Below are 23124 nucleotides of genomic sequence, written 5' to 3'. Positions count from 1 at the left end.
TCTTTAGACCACATATAATGCTTCTCTTTACCTTCAAGAAAATAATTTGCTAGATGACTGATGATTTACTTACTCATCAGCGTAGATATCACCACCCTAACTTTTTTTATCGCAAATAGGATTTCTGTGGTATTGATACATGTTGATAAAATAATCCTAGACTAGGTCATACTCTGAACTTGGAGAGAGTAGTCCTTACTATAATTAATTGCCCAAACACTCCTTCCTTTGATATAAAGTTCTACATGATTCAAACATGTTAAAAAAAAAAAAACTCTTTTTCAACACCTTAATTTCCTTAAGTGGCAGCCAAGTTATTGAATAGTCTGATATACACCAAACTCTTCACTGGCAGGCTGAACAGAAATGATTTAGAGATGCAGAGAGGTGTCTCATAATCTAATCTAAACAGAAGTATAGTGGAGTATATATACACTTTGTATATATTACACTTTGTATATTACAAAGTGTAAATATACACTTTGGAGTGTATATTTATAAGTTTATTTATGGTTTCACTTTACTATGTGAAGAGTATTTTAGGAAAGTGAAAACCCAGAGGGTATTACTTTAGAATCTTCACCTTCACCTCTCTTCCATTTGTTAGTATGAACAATAAAATTTTAGGTCAATTAAAAGACTCATAACTTCTTAATAATAAAATTAAACATGTAAATAATTATTTCACATAACTAAAAGGAATATTATTTACACACTTTCACCAAATTATATATATCCAATGCCATGATGGTTAACTCGAACTAAAGATCAATTTCCATATTCAATAAATTTCTTCTCTTACTTTTTATTTCTAACTTATTAAAAAAAGAATTTTTAATTTTTACAAGGCTCAAAGACTCTAATTTCACATACAGGAACAAATGGATTCTGTACTGGTTTAAAACTGTTATGTACCACAGAAAAACCATGTGCTTTCAGTCCTGATCTTGTGGGGCTAGGGGTATTGTTTAGGGTGGACTCTCTTGATTAGTTGTTTCTAGGGAGATGTGGCTGTGACCTTCTGATTAGATTACTTCTATGGAAATATGGTGGACCCAATTGCGGGTGTGAACTTTTGATTAGATGTGATCCTGCCCATTCAAAGTGGGTCTTGACTAGTTTACTGGAGTCCTTTAAAAGGGGAAGCATTCGGGTGAAACCTCAGATGCAACTCAGACACAGATCTTTGGAAATGCTGAAGCCCCAGGAGACTCCAGGAGCTGAGAGAGCTGAGACAAACAGAGAGGTTTGGAGATGCAGAAAGAAAACGCCCCTTGGGAAGCTGTTTGAAACCAGAAGCTAATGTACCAGCAGCAGACACAGCTACATGCCTTCCCAGCTAACAGAGGTGTTTCAGGCACCATGAGCCTTTCCTGAGTCAAGGCTGGGTGGGATCTTTTTTGTTTCCATGGAGATGTGACCCACTCAATTGTTGGTGGTAACTTTTGATTAGACGGTTTCCATGAGATGCGTCTCTACCCATTAAAGGTGGGGTTGCTTACTGGAACCCTTTAAGAGAGAATCATTTTGGAAGAAGCTCACAGTCAACAGAGGTCACACAGCCAGAGACCTTCAGAGATGCATAAGGAAAATGCCCCCAGGGAAGCCTTATGAAATGAGAGAAAGCTAGCAGATGTCACCATGTGCCCTCCCAGATGAGAGAGAAACCCCAACTTCACTGGAGTGAAGTTTGGAGTTTGGAGTTCCTTTCTATGGAGTTAAGGTATCTTTCTCTGGATACCTTAATCTGGACATTTTCACAGCCTTACACTGTAAACTTGCAACTAAAAAAATTCCATTTTTAAAAGCCATACCATTCCTGGTATATTGCATTCTGGCAGCTTACAAACTAAAATGGTAACACTTAGATATTTTCAAACAAAAACAGAGAAATCCTCGGGCTTTTCTGAGCTGATCAGTATAATGATAAAACAATTCTGTCATACAATTCAAAAATTTTCATGAGTACCTTTCTACCTAACAGCCAGTACAAACTTGAATGCAAAAAAGGAGATGGGCATTTTCACACTGATGTTAATAGGAGCAAGAGATGGAAACAGTTCATTAACAGATAAGTGGTTAAGCAAGCTATGGTATAAATACACAATGGAATATTACATAGCTGTAAAACAGAATAAAGTCACGAAACAAGTTACAATGTGGATGACCCTTGAGGCCACTGTGCTGAGTGCAATTAGCCAGAAATAAAAGGATAAATGCTATATGGTCTCATTAATATGAACTAACATTAATGAGTGAACTTTTGAGAGTTAAAGTTAAAAACACAGGTTATCAGGTGATAGAGGGTAGAGATTGGACATTTGGTTCTGAAGGAATACAGAATGTTCAACAGGATTGACTATAAAAATTCAGAAATGGATAGCACCATACTATCTGATGGTAGCACAAAAGTATAAGTACACTGAATGAAGCTGAGTGTGCTGAATGTGGTTGAGGGAGAAGGGCTGGGGAGATGTATGATAACAGAACCAAAGACAGAGGATAGACTGAAACAGTGTAACTTAGGAATGCCTAGAGTGGACAATGATGGTAATAAAATGCACAAATATAAAAACGTTTTTGCATGGGGGAGAACAAATGAATGTCAACATTTTGACACCTGAGACTTACTAAGGTGAGTTGGAGCTCACCTGAGACTCAGAGTTAGAGCTCTAAAGATATGAAAGTCTGCACTACCCCATACAGGTACTGGTTGAAAGGTTGAAAAAGTAGACATCAAGTAGGGACATGAATGAAGCTCATCTGGGTATATCAGAAGACTGGATAAAGGATATCATCCATGTTTTAAAACTTCAATTTCTGTGTGAGACTAAAAGGAGAGATGTTTATTTGGTGCAAAATTTTTATTTTTGGGTAGTGCATTTCCTAATTTAACTTGTATGGTCAGTTTAGTTAACACCATACGTATATGGAATTCTCAACAGGCATGAGATTTTGTTGTTCTGTACAGGTTAGTGTGATATCCCAATAAAATCCCAGAGAGAGTTGGACAGTGAATAAAATAATGTGCAAAGTCCTTTTGGGGGACCAGGGAAAAAAGGGGCAAAATTCAAATTCCCCATTTGGAAAACTTCAGATATTCTAACAAGCAATGGGGACAACCAAATCAAGAGGCTGAGCCCTCAATCCTGGGGGTTGCCCCTATGAAACTTATTCCTGCAAAAGATAAATTAAGCTTACTTAAAATTAGGCCTAAGAGTCACCCCCAGAGAACCTCTTTTGTTGCTCAGATGGGGCCTCTCTCTCTCTAAGCCAACACAACAAGTGAACTCACTACCCTCCCCCTCTATGTGGGACATGACTCCCAGGGGTGTAAACCTCCCTGGCAATGTGGGACAGAAATCCTGGGATGAGAGAGAAATCAGACAAAATAAAGTTTCAGTGGCTGAAAGATTTAAAACAGAGTCGAGAGGTTATCCTGGAGTTATTCTTATGCATTACATAGATATCCCCTTTTTAGTTTATGGTGTATTGGAGTGGCTGGAGGGAAGTACCTCAACTGTGAGCTGTTTTCCAATAATAGCCTTGTTTCTTGAAGAGTACTGTATAATGATATAGCTTTTACAATGTAACTGTGTGATTTTTGAAAATCTTGTGCATGATGCTCTTTTTAACCAAGGTATGGACAGATGAGTAAAAAACATGGATAAAAAATAAACAAATAATAGGGGGAACAAAGGTTAAAATAAATTGGGTAGATGGAAATACTAGTGGTCAATGAAAGGGAGTGGTGAGTTTTTTCTTTTTTACTTCTTTTTCTGGAGTGATGCACATGTTCAAAAAATGATCACGGCAATGAATAGACAACTATGTGCTCATACTGTGAGCCACTGATTGTATACCATGTATGGAATGTTTGTGTGTTTGTATGTTGTTTTATTATTAATTTTTAATTGTTGAAAATGGAATGGCACACAGGAAAAAATACAATCAATGCAAGCTAGGGTCTATAGTCAACAGCAACACTGTAATATGCTTTCACTGAATGTAACAAAGGCATGGTGTCAAAACCAAATGTCAACTAGCAGGGGATATAGGGGAGAGGTATGGATCCTTTGCAGAAGAAAAGGAAACATCTTCATATATACTTAGGTTGGATTGTATGATGTGTGAATAAAACTCTTTAAAAATTAACAGAGAGAAAATGTGGAGAAAGAGATGTACGTATTCACTGTTGGTAGGGAAGCTGAGAGGCACAACCCCTCCAGAAGGCAGTGTGGTGGTTCTACAGGAGGCTAGGGGTGGGGCTGTCTTATGATCCTGCAACCTCGCTGCTAGGTATATAACTGGAAGAACAGAGTAGGGACAGGTATAGACATTTACATACTGGTGTTTATGGCAGCAGTTTGCAATGGATGGAGGTGGCCTAAGGGTACAACAGCTGATGAATGGAAGGGGAACTGTGGTATAAACATACAACAGACTAATGAGCAGCTTCTAGAAGGAATGAAGTTGTGAGGCATGCAACTAGCAGTTAAAGTCAGTGGAATCTCCAGCTGGATTCAAATGTCCAGGGTCAAGATCTCATTTAGGATCCAGCAGAGCCGCCTCCTAACCTGAAAGAATACTACAGCTGTCAACCATCAGATGGATTAAAACTCCTACTAAAGAAGCAGAGTTAAGTACAAGGAGCTCTCCATCTCTCTTTAGTCCTCTACTATTTCTAGCACCTCACATCCTATCTAAACATCACCTAAAAAACCTCTTAAATTACACCACCCATCACCTCAATCTCTCCTGTTGTTGGCTGTGTCCTAAAAATTTTAAATCTACTATAGTTTGGCCAGCCAACAGTATATATTGAGGAGCTGCAAGGCTTTCCATTTCTCTGGCTCTGCAACACACAGAACATTGGTCTGATTACCAAGGGATCCTATAGATTCCTTCCTGGGAGCACTCTCCTACCTTTTAGACCAATTTAAAGCTCATCAACCTACACCTTCTATTACAGGTTCTATATGCTCCAAAATAACACCACCTCCTACCACTACTTGCCCTTTTTGCATAAAGTCAAACTCCACCAAGTGTCCACACTTGGGAGAAATACCATCTAAACTGTACAAAATTCATAATCTACATCAACCCAAACACACAGACATGGAACCTTGAGCTAACAGCCACAAGTCCCAAATGCCACACCCAAGGAAATTCCAGAGCAGGATGCCCTGCTTTCTACAACATCCCCAACTATTTCCTCACTTCTAAGTTAGATGAAGCAGCAGCGATTTTCTTAGACTAATCCTTAATTCACCGTCAGGATGGAACCCAATTCTGCCAAAACAGGCCAAGGCCCAATTTTTCCTAAAAACTACTACTCAACAGGTAGAGTGCTGTAAAGCAGACCCCAAAGTAATAAGCCCCTTCATGAATATGACCTGGCAAAATAAAAAATCAGCTGTCATTCATTTTTATGAACACCCAGAAGCACCATCACTTTTTCTGACACCTATAAATACCATTCAAATGAGTTTTTCCTAAATATGCCTTTACACTCCTGAGGCAGATAAATGAAAAAATACCTGTGGAGTAACCTAAATCAGTTCTGGGCAACCAGTCACCTGTATTACTTCAATCTGTAGGCAGCTAGCTACTCGATACTTTGATGTCATCAAGCCAGAGAAAGGATTATTCTTTCTCTGCAGAAGTAATACTTAACTTTACCCAGCAATTGGGCTGGCTTTTGCTCTTTAGCCTACACTAGCCCAGAATTATTCTATTTCTAACCCAGTTCCTCTCCCCACTTTTACGGTGTTCTCCAACCAAACATTACCTCTCCTAATCCCTCATTTACTAGGCACCATACTCGTAGCCACTGGACTCAGTGTAGGAGGACTTATTGCCAGCTACCAACTTCATAAAAACCTTTTCTTAGAGCTCACACATAGTGTAGAATCCACTGCACAAAATCTAGGCCTCCTTCGGACCCAAACAGAATCCCTACCAGTGGTGATGCTCCAAAAAAGACAAGCCTTAGATGCAGGCACTGCACCACAAGGGGAACTTGCCCCTTCTTACAAGAAAAGTGCTGCTACCTACAAGACTTCCTACAAAGTGAGCTAAACTCAATCCACTCAGTGCATGTCCCTCCCTTGGGCACATCCACATTAACCTTTTTAACGTGTATACTCTCTTTTTAATAAACTTCTCTCTTTAATAAACTTTACTTATTCCAAGTAGCCCTCTCATCTCTAAAGTCTTTTAGTTTTGAGACTTACAAACCTGGATCAGGGTTCAGCTGGCACCACTGCCAATCGCCACCAGTTACACTATAACTATTTTATATAAACTTCCTGATTTTAGTCAGGCTTCATTCGAATGCATCAGCTCTCTTCTATAACTTAGATAAAACCTTTGTCATTCTATTTCCTTCTACTTGTGTTTTTTCTTCAGATTGGTAGCAGTTGTTAGGAATCTTACCTGTACTTCCAAACAAGAAGACATTTCAAAGAGAAGAGACCCTTTTTTTTGGAGCACCAGGGAAGGTTTTGAAGAGGAAATGATGTTTGGATTATATTCTGAAAGATGAATATGATGTGAACCTACAGAGAAGAATGAAACTAACATACCAAGCAAAGAAAGATCGAGACTCCAAGTCACTAAAGGCAGGGCACAGGTGAGAGAATTACACACAATTCAGAATATAGGGTATAGCCTAAATTCTGTGCGAAGCATGGCCTAACATGGCAACAGAATATATTAAATTAAGATTGTAAAGGAGAACACAAGCTATTTTGTTATACCGTTTTGGGAAGTTACAAAGTAGTGTGGGTAGACGTGTAGAAAAGTCAAGTACAAAAGAGAAATGGGGAAGACTTCCGGGTCAAGATGGCAGCTTAACAACGTGCACATTTTAGTTTGTCCTCCAGAACAACTACTAAATAACCAGAAACAGTACAGAACAGCTCCCAGAGCCATGATAGTGACCGGACACACAGCGTACCCCAGTCTGGACCAGCTGGACCAGCTGCGAGCACCCTCCAGAACCGTGAGTTACCAAACCTGCGGCGGCCAGCGCCCCTCTCCCATAGGCTGCTTCCCAGAGGAGAAAAGAAAGGACTTTACCAGCAGCAGGGACTGGGCACAATCAAACGCCAATTGTGGAACTAATTAACAAATTCTGACTACTAAAAATAGGCCCCCAGCTTAGGTGAATCTGATCAAAGCTGAGGCTGCTCATTTTTGCCCCGGTGACAAGGGGGCAGGACTGACAGAAAAAGGGGAAAATAAAAAGAAGGAAACAGAGGCTTTTGTGGCTGTGTATCTACAAAGGCTTGACTGCCTCTGGATACAGTGGCAGGACTTTTCAGGCTGCAACTGCCCCAGGCATAGACAGAAGTGAGCTCTTTTGGGGCCTATCTGGAGCCTGTGCCTTCCCCAGGGGAGGCGTGAACCCCCACCCAGGTGGAATACCTCCATTAAGGAATTCAGACACCAGGGCTTGGTAATTTGAACCCATTAAAACCAGCCTACAACCTCTCCTGTCTCCACCATGCCCCCAGCAGGGAGAGTCTGCCAAAGTTAAAGGTACCGCATCATCTTATGCTGGTGGGACCTGCAGTCAGACAAGCGCCACACACAGGGCAGGATAAGAAAAACAGAGTCCAGAGACTTCACAGGAAAGTCTTTCAACCTGCTGGGTCTCACCCTCAGGGAAAACCGATGCAGGTGACTCTTTCCTCCTGATAGGAGGCCAGTTTGGTCTGAGAAAATCTGACTGGGGTCTATAATATCTAAGTAGACCCTCCTAAGCGTGTGTGGGGGAAAGGCACCACACAAGCAGGGCAAGAAACAAGAAAACAAGAACTGAAAAATTCTCCTCTGTTAAACAAAACCTAAGCTAGAGGTCCAGATAAAGCTGAACGGAATGTCAAAGGACAGACAACAAATTCATTCAGTAAGAAAACCCTAGATAAAAGATGTGAAAGCAATCTCCAGAATAAACTAATTAAGGTAATTAAATGCCTAGACACCAGCAAAAAAATAACAAATAACACAAGGAAAACTGAAGATATGGCCCAGTCAAAGGAACAAACCAACAACTCAAAAGACATACAGGAGCTGAAACAATTAATTCAGAATGTACGAACAGACATGGAAAACTTCATCAAAAACCAAATCAATGAATTGAGGGAGGATATAAAGAAGGCAAGGAAAGAACAAAAAGAAGAAACTGAAAGTCTGAAAAAACAAATCACAGAACTTATGGGAATGAATGACACAGTAGAAGAGATGAAAAAAACTATGGAAACCTACAATGGTAGATTTCGAGAGACAGAACATAGGATTTCAAAACTGGAGGACGGGACATCTGAAATCCGACAAGAAACAGAAACTATAGGAAAAAAATTGGAAAAATATGAGCAGGGACTCAGGGAATTGAAAGACAACATGAAGCGCACGAATATACGTGTTGTGGGTGTCCCAGAAGGAGAAGAGAAGGGAAAAGGAGGAGAAAAACTAATGGAGGAAATTATTACTGAAAATTTCCCAACTCTTATGAAAGACTTAAAATTACAGATCCAAGAAGTGCGGCGTACCCCAAATAGAATAGGTCCAAATAGACATACTCCAAGATATTTAATAATCAGAATGTCAGAGGTCAAAGAGAAAGAGAGGATCTTGCAAGCAGCAAGAGAAAAGCAATCCATCACATACAAGGGAAGCCCAATAAGACTATGCGCACATCTCTCAGCAGAAACCATGGAGATGAGAAGACAGTGGGATAATATATTTAAATTATTAAAAGAGAAAAACTGCCAACCAAGAATTCTATATCCAGCAAAACTGTCCTTCAAAAATGAAGGAGAAATTAAAACATTTTCAGACAAAAAATCACTGAGAGAATTTGTGACCAAGAGACCAGCTCTGCAAGAAATACTGAAGGGAACACTAAAGACAGATACGAAGACACAAGAGAGAGGTGTGGAGAAGAGTGTAGAAAGGAAGACTATGAGTAAAGGTAAAAAGAAGGAAAATTAGATATGACATATAAAATCCAGAAGGCAAAATAGTAGAAGAAAGTACTACCCATGCAGTAATAACACTGAATGTTAATGGATTAAACTCACCAATCAAAAGACATAGTCTGGCAAAATGGATTAAAAAACAGGACCCATCTACATGCTGTCTCTACTCAAAGGACACAAGGCCAAGGACACAAATGGACATTTACACACCAATGTTTATAGCAGCATTATTAACAATTACCAAGAGATGGAAACAGCCAAAATGTCCATCAACAGACTTGTGGCTAAACAAACTGTGGTATTTACATAAGATGGAATATTATGCAGCTGTAAGACAGAATAAAGTTATGAAGTACGTAACAACATGAATGGACCTTAAGGACATTATGCTGAGTGTGATTAGCCAGAAACAAAAGGACAAATACTGTATGGTCTCACTGATATGAACTGACATTAGTGAATAAACTTGGAATATTTCCTTGGTAACAGAGACGATCAGGAGATAGTAATAGGGTGAGATATTGGGTAACTGGAGCTGAAGGGATACAGATTGTGCAACAGGACTGAATATAAAAACTCAGAAATGGACAGCACAATACTACCTAACCGTAATGTAATTACATTAAAACACTGAATGAAGTTTCATGTGAGAATGATAGAGGGAGGAGGGCTGGGGACATAAATGAAATCGGAAAGAAAGATAGATGGTCAAGATCGAGATGGTATAATCTAGGAATGCCTGGAGTGTATAATAATAGTGATATGTACAATGCACAAATTTTAAAAATGTTTTTGCATGAGGAAGAACAAAGGAATGTCATTATTGCAGGGTGCTGAAAATAGATGATAATTAATACTTTAAAATGTCACCTTATGTGTGAGACTAGAGCAAAAAATCTTTGTTACAAAATTTATATTTTGACTAGAGCATTTCCTAATACAACTCACTTAGATAGTTTGATTGAATGTCATAAGTACTTGGAATCTCAGGTAGGACATGAGATTTTGTTGGTTTGGCCAGAGTGATGCCCTGATGAATCCCAGAGTGATTTAATCAGTGACTGGAAAAGTATTTGCAAGCCCCCTTCAGGGAATGGTGAGAGTGGGGAGAAATTCAACTTCCCCAAGTTGAATTCTTGATATTCTCACAAGCAATGTGGACAACCAAAACTATAGGCTGAGCCCCCAGTCTTGGGGTTTGTTCACATGAAACTTAACCCCACAAAGGATAGGTTAAGTCTACTTAAAATTAGGTCTAACAGTCACCCCCAAGAGAGCCTCTTTTGTTGCTCAGATGTGGCCTCTCTCTCCAGCCAACATGATGAGCAGTCTCACCACCCTCCCCCTCTCTGCATGGGACATGACTCCCAGGGGTGTGGACCTTCCTGGCAACGTGGGACAGAGATCCTGGAATAAGCTGAGACTCAGCATCAAGGGATTGAGAAAAACCCTAGAATGAGCTGAGAATTAACATCAAAGGATTGAGAGAACCTTCTCGACCAAAGGGGGAAGAGTGAAATGAGACTAAGTGTCAATGGCTGAGAGATTCCAAACAGAGTTGAGAGGTTATCCTGGAGGTTATTCTTATGCATTAAGTAGATATCACCTTGTTGTTCAAGATGTAGCAGAGTGGCTGGAGGGAACTGCCTGAAAATGTAGAGCTGTGTTCTAGTAGCCATGTTTCTTGATGATGATTGAACAATGATAAAGCTTTTACAATGAGACTCTGTGTATGTGAAAACCTTATGTCTGATGCTCCTTTTAGCTACTATATCAACAGAAGACTAGAACATATGGAATAAAGATAAATAATAGGGGAACAAATGTTAAAATAAATTTAGTTTGAAATGCTAGTGGTAAATGAAAGCGAGGGGTAAGGGGTATGGTATGTATAACCTTTTTTTTTCTCTGTTATCGTTTTATTTCTTTTTCTGTTGCCTTTTTCTTTTTCTAAATCGATGCAAATGTTCTAAGAAATGATGAATATGCAACTATGTGATGATATTAAGAATTACTGATTGTATATGTAGAATGGAATGATATCTTAATGTTTTGTTTGTTAATTTTTTTTAATTAATATAAAAGTTTAAAAAAAAAGAGAGAAATAGGAATAAAATTGGCAAGGCAGATTAAAAAAAGATCCTACAGAGCTTTGGATGTCAAACTCAACATAATTCATCTTAAAGCCAAAAGAAAAAATAAGCAATTTTTTTTCTGTCGTTTTTTTTTCTTTTTCTGAATTGATACAAATGTTCTAAGAAATGATCCTGATGAAGAATATGGAACTATATGATGATATTGTGAATTACTGATTATATATGTAGAACAGAATGGTCATAAGTTAAGAAAAAAAAAGAAAATAGAAACATACTAAACGAACTTTCAGCAAGCAAGCAAAAAGATTGTGTTAATGTTTTACAAAGTAAACTTTGGCAGCAGTAAGAAAAAAATGAAGTAACCATTCAGAAATGAAAGCATGACTGAAAAATCCTCTTCACAAAACAACAATAAAATGGACAAAATATTTAGGACAACTGTGCTCAGACATTTGACATCAGGTGGTACAAACTATGCACTAGGTAAAGAAACACTCATAAAGTGAGTCTCAAATCATGTTTATTGTCTATCAGGGACAATTTCCTGATTGCAGTGTAGCAAGCTAGAGTCCAAGCAGAGTATGGCAATTCCACCAGCAGAAGAGGTGGATGTCACAGACATGACATTAATATTCTGCTTGTTATTTGGTGCATATATATTAAGATTTTCATGTATAGATATTATTATTTTCATGTATTGTTCATGAATTGACCTTTTTGTCACTGATATGCCCTGTTTTATCCCTGGTAGATTTCTTTGTTCTGATATCTACTTTTCCCTGATATTAATAAAACTGCAACAGCTTTGTTTTTATTTTAAAAAGAAAGAAAAGGAGAATCCTGTGCCTGTTGCTAATGCCATTGTTTAACAGATACACTTAGTATACATGTATACTTTGAAAGATGTACACTGGGGGCTACAATTTAACCCCAATTGTCACTATTTTCTTCAATATTGAATCATGCTTGGAGGTATACTGGTGTCTCGCTACTCTGTAGATAAATGCCATTGTGCTGATTTGTATTCAGTAGCACCAGCTTTGATACATATGGGATGCCCTTTCTTGCTATACATCCAAATAGTACTGCGTGGCACTGATCCCCTACCCATCGATTTTCTTTTTTTTTCTTTTACATGGGCAGGCACCAGAAATCAAATCCAGATCTCACGCATGGCAGCTAAGAATTCTGCCACTGAGCCACCGTCGCACCGCCCCACTAATTTTTAATCTGCATTACAGCTCACACAGAAATCATTAAGTAAACATAAATTTTCCTCACTTTAAATTTTCAGTAATCAATATAATTATTCAGCATTTCTCCCTCATCCCTCATGTATGAGGGATTAAGAGCATCCACACTTAACCCAAAGGATGATTTACACTTCGCATAGCAAGAGAAAATTCTGTTTTGAACTCATTCTGGGAAAACTTAATAGATTTTTTAGAAAGTCCCTATGACCACTTTAAAGATGAACAGAAAGCATCTAAGGTTTTATGAAACCATTTGGTGAAATTTTATAACTAAAATTCCAGTGTGGGTTAGGGGTAAATGGTTGGCTGATCCAATAAAATTCATTATTCAGATACTGATTATATTTCCTATTAAAAATTTTCTTGTCCTGTTTCTACCTCCTGCTGGACTCTGTTACCAATGACATATTCCAGGGTAAGACAATGGGCAACTGGAGCTGAAGGGATACAGACTGTGCAACAGGACTAGATACAAAAACTCAAAAATGGACAGCACAATAATACCTAATTGTAAAGTAATCATGTTAAAACACTGAATGAAGCTGCATCTGAGCTATAGGTTTTTGTTTTGCTTTGTTTTGTTTTTACTATTATTACTTCTATTTTTTTCTCTATATTAACATTCTATATCTTTTTCGGTTGTGTTGCTAGTTCTTCTAAACCAATGCAAATGTACTAAGAAACGATGATCATGCATCTATGTGATGATGTTAAGAATTACTGATTGCATATGTAGAATGGTATGATTTCTAAATGTTGGGTTAATTTCTTTTTTCCGTTAATTAAAAAAAAAAAAAGAGAACTGGTAATTGGAGCTGAAGGGATACAGACTGTGCAACAGGACTGGATATAAAAACTCAGAAATGGACAGCACAATACTACCTAATTGTAATGCAATTATGTTAAAACATTGAATGAAGCTGCATGTGAGGTATAGGTTTTTTTTTTCTCTCTATTATTGTTTTAATTCTTATTCTGTTGTCTTTTTATTTCTTTTTCTAAATCGATGCAAATGTATTAAGAAATGATGAATATGCAACTATGTGATGATATTAAGAATTACTGATTGTACATGTAGAATGGAATGATTTCTAAATGTTTTGTTAATTTTTTTTAATTAATAATAAAAAAAAATTTCTTGTCACCTGCTTAGGAAAACTCGTTGTACTCTCAAATTCACTTATTCCAGCACGTATATATATATTATATTTGCTTTAAAGACCTATACATTTTTTACATTTGTTATTCTAAGTTATATTATTTATATTATTGTCTTTATTACTATGTTTATGCCTCAATGAAGGAATATTCCACTTTGTTATTTGGGGAGATAATAAAATACAAGAACAATAAAAAGTACAAACTTAAATAAAATGAAAATACATTTGCTGAGAAAACTGTCTCTAACTAAATATTATTCAAGAGTAACTGACCAATATAGTCTTTCTAGGATATGCAATCATTGTACATTTCAAATTTGCAAAATGTATACAAACAAAAACTTCATTACTCTTTGTTCTAACTGCCATGAACCACCCTTGGAGAAATACAAGAAAATTCAAAGAACATAACAATGTATACTTACTATTTCAATTTCAAACTAAATAGAAGTCATTTACTTCATATAGTAACAACAATCTTTAATTAACAACAATTCCCTAATATCATTTGACACACACACTTTACTCAAATTTTCTAAATTATCCCAGAAGAATGTTTTAGAGCTGGTGTTTTTAAACCAAGATACAATCAAATTTTAATGTAATTACATTTTATTGGGCGGGCCACGGTGGCTCAGCAGGTAAGAATGCTTGCCTGCCATGCCCAAGGACCCGGGTTCGATTCCCGGTGCCTGCCCATGTTAAAAAAAAAAAAATACATTTTATTTTGTTTAGTTTTTAATCTCTCAATCTAGAACTCTAGTCAAATTTCTCTTTTATTCATTTTTTCTTGATCACTCTACTACTACTTTCTTCTACTTGAGAAATACAAAGCTGGTTAAGTACAATAGGTTTTTGGCATTTGACAGGGCAAAACATTCATGCATGACCAGAAAGTCCAAGAACTCAGAGACTGTGTGTTTGCAAAACTCTGAATTATGCCTTAGGGAGAAGAAGTCATTAACCAGGCCCTCTGCCCAACACACATATCTCAGTGGAGTTTTGTCTTCTCTTGACTTCTCCTGATTTCAATATAGTGTGTCTCAGGGATAAACTTCTATATAAATTTTTGTATTTAATAAAGATAGATTCACTTTCTACCACCAGGCTTTCTCCCTACACATGATATTTTCTTGGCTAGAATATTCTTTCCACCCTAACCCCTCTCTTTGCTTCTCTAACAGATTCTTTCCTCAGGGTCCTGTTTTAAACCCCCATTACACCCTACTGCTCCACAGCACATTCCATATTCATAATTTATATAAGTATTTTTTTAGTGTGTATTGTTCCTTACTGCATGTTAAACAACATAAGGCATTATCACTATATCTATCTTAAGCATCATCATAAAAGCTAAGACTCCCCATGTTTAGAAAAGGTTAAAGAGCTCCTTAATTCCAACTTCCATCTAATTCTTCAATTCTCTCTACTCTCCACATATGGACCCTCGGCTTCTGCTTGATGAAAAGGATATTCATATATAATACCCGCCCCCTCCTCATACAAAACAGCATGTTTCATCCCCAAATAATGTGCATCCAGTCCTTCCTTACACCAAGCTCACTCACATCAGGCTTCCCATAAGCTCCCCACTGGGTACAAATTCTATTTCATGGGATTAAAAGAATAAATTCAATATTTCTTTTACACGACAGACTTTCAAAGAGTTAAAGGATGAAATCAAGCCCTCTACCCCAAGCTAAATATTCCCTGTTCCTTTAACTGTTTCTCACATGATCCAAGTATTAGAGTAATTCAAAAATTATTCTCTTTTGAGACCATTCATATCCCACTTATATGTGGTCCCCTAAATCTAAACACAATAGATACTGTCATTTGACAGGTAGTATAGTTTCAGGAAATATATGTATAAAACGGCAAGGCTGAGCAGGATGTTTACCTAACCCCTATTTTGCTTACTGCAGTCTAGGATCCTATTTACTTTTGTGTTTTTAGACAGCCATACTATATTGACAACTCACATTGTTCTTCCTGTTAAAAAAAAGTAATAACACGATTTAATGTGTTTCGATAATTTTATATCATTGAAGTTTTATACATGAGCAAATACTATTTGTAAGTTTAAAGACCTAAGTTAGAAAACTGCTATGGGCTTTAGATTTTTACATTTGGAAAATGTAAACAATGTGCTATCTAGATCATGGAAAAGCCAAAAGCATGAATTAAAGCAATTTATTTGGAAGCACAATGAAAACTACAAAATATGTAAACTTAAGCTTGTACTACTAGTACTTCAATTCTAGTTCTACCAATAATGATTATAGACAGCTAAGCACAATCTGCACAAATACTTCCTGAACAAGTTGTACGAGGAAGCTGAAATGTAGAGATCTATTTTAATTCCACGTTTCCAACAGTTATGACATAAAACAGAAATTCATGTGTGAATTTCTAAAGCCACACAAACATTCTGCTCTCATAACAGCCACAAGGCATATATTTACAGTTAAAAACACTAAGAAAGTTAATGATTACCTGTGGTTCAAAACCCATGTCAAACATTCTGTCCGCTTCATCTAGAACAACATATGTCACTCGGCGAAGATTTGTGACCCGACCTAGTGTGACGAAAAAAAATAAAGACAAAAAGAAAACTAAAAACCAGTCCAACTCATTTTATGATTACCAAGAACTTTAAAAAACTGTAAAGGGAACTAAAATGCCTGACTCAACCAGAGGGGTAGGTTAGATATCTTTAAACAGTGAAAAGAAATTTTGGTCTACAATGTTCTAATCTAATGGCAAATACTTTCTGACAATGGGTATATGAGGCCCTTTATTTTGTCAAACTGGTCTCTTGCATACCATCATAGGGCCTGAAGAACCTGTAAAATTCAGAAAACAGCCCTCTCCAAAACACATCATAAAACTAAGACTGAGATGAAGCATCGAGCCACATCAGCAATTATTTGACAGCATCACCTAGGAAAAAACATATTAGAGATTACAGCGTATGTGTGGAAAGCAAGTTCCAAGTGCTAACTATTTCAGACGCAGAAAACCTTCTTTTATATTACTTTATAACCTACTTCCACATAATTAGAAACGTCTAATGGGCATGTCAAAACATTTATGAGAAACTATTCAACATCATTAAGTAACTAATATATTTCACAAAAACATTAAATATCAAACGTATCACATAAATAAAATTTTTTATACCAAAATACAAGAACAATTTTATTAAGTGCTTCCACTGGTCAGATAAATGCAACTGGCTTAACCAGTGACAACTAAATACTTAAACAGAAAATCTTTTCTGAAGGATTAACGTAACCATTTCTATCAATTGTTGAATCAATTACCTGGCAAAAACATACATAAAATAGTTAATAATCATAAACCAAAAGGACAGATAAGGGAAAAAGGTAAAATTAATCAAGATGAATTTCAGGAGACTTAATGCAGCATTGAGAAAAAACAAGGGATTATTTAATCAGCAACCAACTCAAAACTCTTCATATGCTATATTAACACAATGACTTATCAAACAATTTGTGTCACTTTGCCAACTTCATATAGAATTAGAATTGAGTTTACACAGAAATTCAAGCAGAATGCTATTAGAAACATGCTTTATTCATAGTTTTTAATACATTATTATGTATATACTGAATATAGAAATGGAAAACTTTGAAAGCATTTTCTTCAAAAAATAAAAATGAGCCAAAATAAGTGCTTTCTAATATTTCAGTATTCAACACTAACATTTGCAGCCCCAATTAGCTTTGTAAGGTTGGGAACAGCATTAACTTACCTACCTTTGATGGTTTAAGTCTCAGAAGCCCAGTTCTATAAATCTTGAAGGGCCTTTTTCCACAGAAGTTAAATAATGTCAACAGTTTAGTAACAGTTTTGATAGGGTATAATTTAACAAAGCACAACACTTGAGCTACAAACATGCAATATTTACAAAGGATAAAATTTCTTGAAGCTGCAATATCTTAATTTATCTAGCACTGTAAGAAAATTACTAGCTCTTGTGGGGAAAAGGTTTAAATTTTCATAATGAAGGATAGGTCTCCAATTTTTTTTTTTTAACAAGCAAAGCTAGGCTAAAAATTTATTAAGAACTGGCATAAGTGCTAAAAAAGATTAGATGGATTAATTCTGAAAAGAAAATTTAAATTAAATCACAAAAATATTATAAATGTGTATAATAAATATACTACAATACATATTTTAAGATATTATAGCTTTAAGAAGAAGTATAGACACACTTTTGGTGATTTCTTGTATTTGTTTTGATTTAACAAAAATGTACAGAATTCAAAAATATGAGAAAAGAAAAATTACCCCCAACTTACCACTGTTAGCTGCTAACATGTCAATCATTCGACCAGGTGTGCAAACAATAATTTCAGCACCTCTTTTCAGCTCAGCAATCTAATAAAAAAGGTGACATTTTATAGTCTATTTAACACTAGTGGTTATTTTAACAGATCTGAAAATATTCCATCTGGTCTTTACACAGACCTTCAGCTGTTAAGAACAAGACAGTGGGAAAACTCTAAGAGTCTTGGAGAAGACTCCAAAGTCTTCTGCTTACTTCTTTGGAATACTGGAGTACTACTAAAGGAACAGGCAGCAGCAACGTGACTAAGTGATGTCATAAATTTGAAATCAATGAACACTAGAAATTTTTTACCCATTTTAATTTTCCACTATCTTTCAAAGCCAAGAAAGGAACATAAGAAAGCAGTAAATAAAGTTAGGTAGATCAATGTTTTTCAAATTAAGGGTTGCTACCCATTAGTGATTCATGAAATCAATCTAGTAAGTCACAACCAGTTGTTTAAAATGAAATAGAATAGAAATTACCAAAATGCACCAGACATCATAAATGCTTAACTTCTACACAGATATATGCACACATGTACAAGGTTATATTATAAATCGTATTTCTTACTACGAGATATGGTCAAAAAACACTGTCAAAATGAACTAAGTTCAAGTGTTATAGTATTGAAATACAAGATCAAATACTCCAAAGTGTGTTCTTAAACCTAAGGAAAGATTTTGTGGTTAAATAAGTTAAGAAAATAACACTTATCTCCCTCTTCTAACGACGTCACTGAGAAGTCTTACAAGAAAGAAACCTGTTTTAACTTTTGTATAATCCAACATATCAAAATTTATTTAACCGTAAACAACATTTTTCCCTTCTCCTAGTTAAAGCCAAACATCCCATGACTATCATCCTTTAGAGGACACTTGGAGAAATGCCAAATTAAAGGGAGTCAAAAATTGTTTAAATAATTCTTGCTCAAATCATTAAGAATGCAGATGAAATTCTGTTATCAATGAATTCCACTCATGATCACCTTTTAAAGATATCAGCATGAATTAGAAAAAATAAATGCTGGCCTAAGAGTTAGAGGATCTCAGTTTTTCTGAGATCAAACTATAGAAATTATTACCTTAATGATTTGGGTCAATTTATTTAAGCTTTCTGAATATTTCCTCATCTGTAAAATGGAGAAAGTATCTACCTTCTTTGCACAGGAAAGGGTAGAAAACACTAATGTAAAAAGGATTTGAAAATTTTTAAATACGACATTAACAAATTTACTCTATTATTTTCACATTGCATGTTTAAGATTTTAGAATTAGTCGCTACTCAAAAGTTAAAATGAAAAATCACCCTTTTACAAAATATTCAATTTGAGCAAAGAATGGAAAATCTGAACATTGATAATTACCTGCTCACTAATTCCTGTTCCTCCATAAACACAGACCACTCTAAGTCCCAAGGTCTTCGAAAACTTCTTACATTCTTTAGTAATTTGTAAAGCCAGTTCTCGAGTGGGAGTCATGATGACAGCTGAAAAGATAAATGAGTCAAAAGCCAAGCCACCAAAATTCTTGCAAGGCTATGCTTTAAAGTATAAAGTTTAACCACTGAAATAAAATTCAGATTTCTTGGTCTAATTTTGTTTTTGTTTTAATTTACTTTATGTACCTTTGAAAACACAATTTCAAAAGTTTTATAATAGCAGAGATTATGATGAAGATAACTTTAACCTTTTAAGAACATGCTACAGGGAAATAAATGAGAGTTAAATGCATCACTGAACACTCAGGAAAATTCTTGGTTGAATAAAATACAAATAGCTCTCAAGTGTAAATCACAGAACAAAGAAAATTAAGTGACTCACTGTGCTGTGGAAGCCTTGCCACTGCCTCCAGAAACATTCTTTGTCTGAGGGGCACAGAGGAGAAACACACTGTGCCCTCTCTTTCCAGGAACTGAGCTGAACAACTTTCCAAAACCCTACTCAAGTTTGCAGAAAAAACCTCTGCCAAAATGAATTTAAAAATCTGAATCTGTAGACTTATTCTTGAAAAAGATGATGGTGCTAGCCTTTAAAGGGCAAAAACACCTAGAAAATACATTTCCTTACTATCTTCCATGTTGAGTTTTTAAATCCACTGATACTAGGTTAAGAACAAACCTCAACACAAATAAACAGACAGATGTATGAGGAGTCTACCTGCCAAGTCAGAGTTTATAAACTGAGTTGTACCAGGAGAAGGTGTTTTTGTACTTCTGAGGTGTCACTCCAGAGTTCTGAAGATTCTCACTCCACCTGCTGGTAGGGGGAAATCAGCCCCAAAGTCCCAAATTGATAAAGGAAATGTGCGTAAAATATCTTTATTGCTATACTTAAGAACATTAAAAATTATCAGGCTTTCCTGGTTAACTAACAAAGTTGTTATCTGAAAAAAAAAAAAGCAGTTTAACAAAAAGAATTATACCTATTGGTCCCTCTCCTTCTTCCAATGACCTCTGATCCATGATGTGTCTAAACATGGGCAGAAGAAAAGCAATGGTCTTTCCACTTCCTGTCTTGGCAATGCCAATTAAGTCTCGTCCAGACATTATGGCAGGAATCGCTTGGGTCTGGATTGGCGTGGGCTTTTCATAGCCATGTCTTAAAAAGAAAACCAAAAGAGGACAGGAAAAGAATTGTCATCTTTGGGTACCTTAGACTCCCATAAGAATAAGATTTTTCAAAATGTGATATATCTATACAATGAAATACTATTCCGCAATAAGGAATGAAGTACTGAGGCATGGATAAAACTTGAAAACATTATGCTAAGGCAAAGAAGAACATCATAAAAGCATCATATATTGTACAATTTCATTTAAAAGAATTATCCAGAAAAGGAAAATCTATTGAGGCAGCTTATAGGTTAGTAGATGCCTAGGGAGGGGGAAAAGGGAAAGACAGACTGCTAATGAATACAAGCCTCCTTTCAAAATGACAAAAATGTTCTACAGTTGAGTATGGTGATGGTTGCATAACTCCATAAATCTAAAAATCACTGAATTTTATACTTTAAAAGAGTAAACTACATGTTACATAAATTATATTTAATAAAGCTGTTTTATTAAAAAAATGAGATTTTTTCAATACAATAAAAATGTAACAGAGAAATCTATGTGTGAAAGAGCTATTTTGAAAAGCAAGACACTGAAAAATGAGAATAATAAATAGCTACTTACTTTTTGAGGGAATTTAAGATCTTCATGGAAATTCCACACTGGACCCAAGATTTAATTGGTTTGGGGCAACCTTTTCCCTTGACTGTAATCCCCTCCATTTCCAATCGAAACACATTCACTTCTACAAAACAAAACCCAGACTTAAAACTCCTCACTAATGTTCTTTAGGTGCCTTCTACTTTTCAATTAGACATGGTAAAATTAACACTCTTTTACCCTTTTATCATGCTACCAAAGATAATTCCACAAAAGAACTATGGAAAGAAGCACTGAACAGTTCAGAGAGACAGATAAAGTAATTACTATTGTAACCAACAAAGGATGAAAAGAAACACCTCAATATAAACAATATAAGTTTTATTTTGTCTTAAAACAGCAGGAAAAGTACAAGTGATTAATAATATAACTACTTGCTCTCCAAGCAAGAGTTGCCTAAATTACTGTTACTCTAATATTACAGAGATTCACACTAGTTTCTAACACTCAAATCCCAGAAGGAAAAAAGTGACAAATATTTGCTAACTTCACATGAAAATTATCTCCAACACGAAAAATCTCAATTACTTAAGGCAAACTTGTTTTTTCCAATCATTCCCAAACACCCTGATTCATCACTGTTCTGAATCTCTGCAGATTATGTTCCCATTTCCTAGAATGATTTCTAACTTAGCTTCCCCCTCAAATCTCCAGGTAAGACAGGCAAATTCCTCTTACTCTTCTTCCTTCAACTCACAGGCCTAACTGCATTCCTCTTCCCCAGGGGAATATGAGTGTACCCGCCTCTGTTCCCACTGTAACCAATAAATGAATAAATGAATTTTACCCTCTTGAGACATTTTTGCTAGTTCTGGAACTTCAACATAGAAGTTTTTTCTGAATGGTTCATACTCAATTTTTCCATGATCAACTGGTTCTAGAAGCTTTCTCTGCTTTGTCTGATAGCCTGTAAGGGCCGTCTGAAGATCAACTTCTTCCTCCTCTGAAGAATACTACAGTTTAAAAGAAAAAGTTAGTAAAGAGCTAAGTTCATTGCTATTTTCCCTTTATAGGAAAACATTCCTATGAAAGATATTCCTAGCTTTTAAAATCCTCTTTTCCTAGAAACTATTTTTAATTTCTAAAACAAACTCCTTGATTCAAAAGATTTTAGTGCTGCTCTAGCAAACTTAAACCCCATCATTTAAAAATCACCTCAAAAAAAAGCCTATCATTTTTAATAGAAATATATAAACTCAAGAAGGATTTTTCAGGTTTGTTTTATTGCCCTAACAGAAAGTTACTATACCAATATAAAGCTAAAATAAAAAAATAATTTTCAAAGATGACTTTAATGAAGTTCTTATCCTATAATCTAATGCTCTTCCTAAATAAATCCTCATAATACATGTCAATAGGAAGAAACTGATCATTTATTTTGTCACTTCACTTCTTCTTTCCCTACTGTGTGCCTCATGGGAGCAGATCCGGAGAGAAAATCAAGCACTGGCAATACAACAAGAGGCCAAATATGTCAGAATGTTCTATCAACTGGATACTCAGCTACCATATTAATGAAAATAGTAAGAATTCTTCTTAACAGCGTTTTGATTAACTGACAAGCATACTTCTAGGATAGTATCCTGAAAAAAAGGCAAAATAAATGAACAATCACCTCCATGGCATCCTGGTCATTCTCCATAAGCTCACCTTTCTTCTTATCAGAATCTACAACTGCTTTTTTGGTTGTCACAACAGTAACAACTTTCGTGACGGTTGGTCCAGACTTCTAAAACAAAAAAGGAATATAAACTATTTTGCAAACCCAAAATATTAATTACATGCCAAAGGAAGAATAAGGATATCTGTCACAACTTCTAATATGAATAGATTAACTTGGCTATTAGTAATAGCACAATTAATAAAAGCCAAAAAGCAGTCTGCTTTTATCCTTGGAAGTTTGTAAAAAATTTTTAATGTAACATAATGGCATTATATTTGGTAATACACTATTACATAGGTAACCTACTGTATAAGATATTATATAATATGATCATATAATACAATGTATGTTACAGATAATACTAAATGTACTTTTCTAAGCCAGGCACTGCTGTG

General features: G+C 35.9%; 1 protein-coding gene across 6 annotated transcripts in view; it reads right to left on the bottom strand.

Annotated features, from left to right (window-relative positions):
* DDX46 (DEAD-box helicase 46) overlaps positions 1 to 23124 on the bottom strand; it is a 97854-nt gene that overhangs the window by 41165 nt on the left and 33565 nt on the right. For 5 of the 6 annotated variants that reach the window (XM_077138492.1, XM_077138491.1, XM_077138494.1 and 2 more), the window contains 7 exons: positions 22682 to 22795; positions 21854 to 22019; positions 21031 to 21151; positions 20277 to 20452; positions 19220 to 19341; positions 17825 to 17903; positions 15993 to 16075 (listed from right to left, as the gene is read on the bottom strand). In XM_077138492.1, the coding sequence (XP_076994607.1) occupies positions 15993 to 16075; positions 17825 to 17903; positions 19220 to 19341; positions 20277 to 20452; positions 21031 to 21151; positions 21854 to 22019; positions 22682 to 22795 (861 nt within the window). The remainder of the gene's footprint in view (positions 1 to 15992; positions 16076 to 17824; positions 17904 to 19219; positions 19342 to 20276; positions 20453 to 21030; positions 21152 to 21853; positions 22020 to 22681; positions 22796 to 23124) is intronic. The other variant, XM_077138493.1, reaches the window with a different exon arrangement.

Source organism: Tamandua tetradactyla, chromosome 20, assembly GCF_023851605.1.
Source record: "Tamandua tetradactyla isolate mTamTet1 chromosome 20, mTamTet1.pri, whole genome shotgun sequence".
NCBI classification, from domain to species: Eukaryota; Metazoa; Chordata; class Mammalia; order Pilosa; family Myrmecophagidae; genus Tamandua; species Tamandua tetradactyla.
This window is presented reverse-complemented; position numbering and strand designations above follow the sequence as displayed.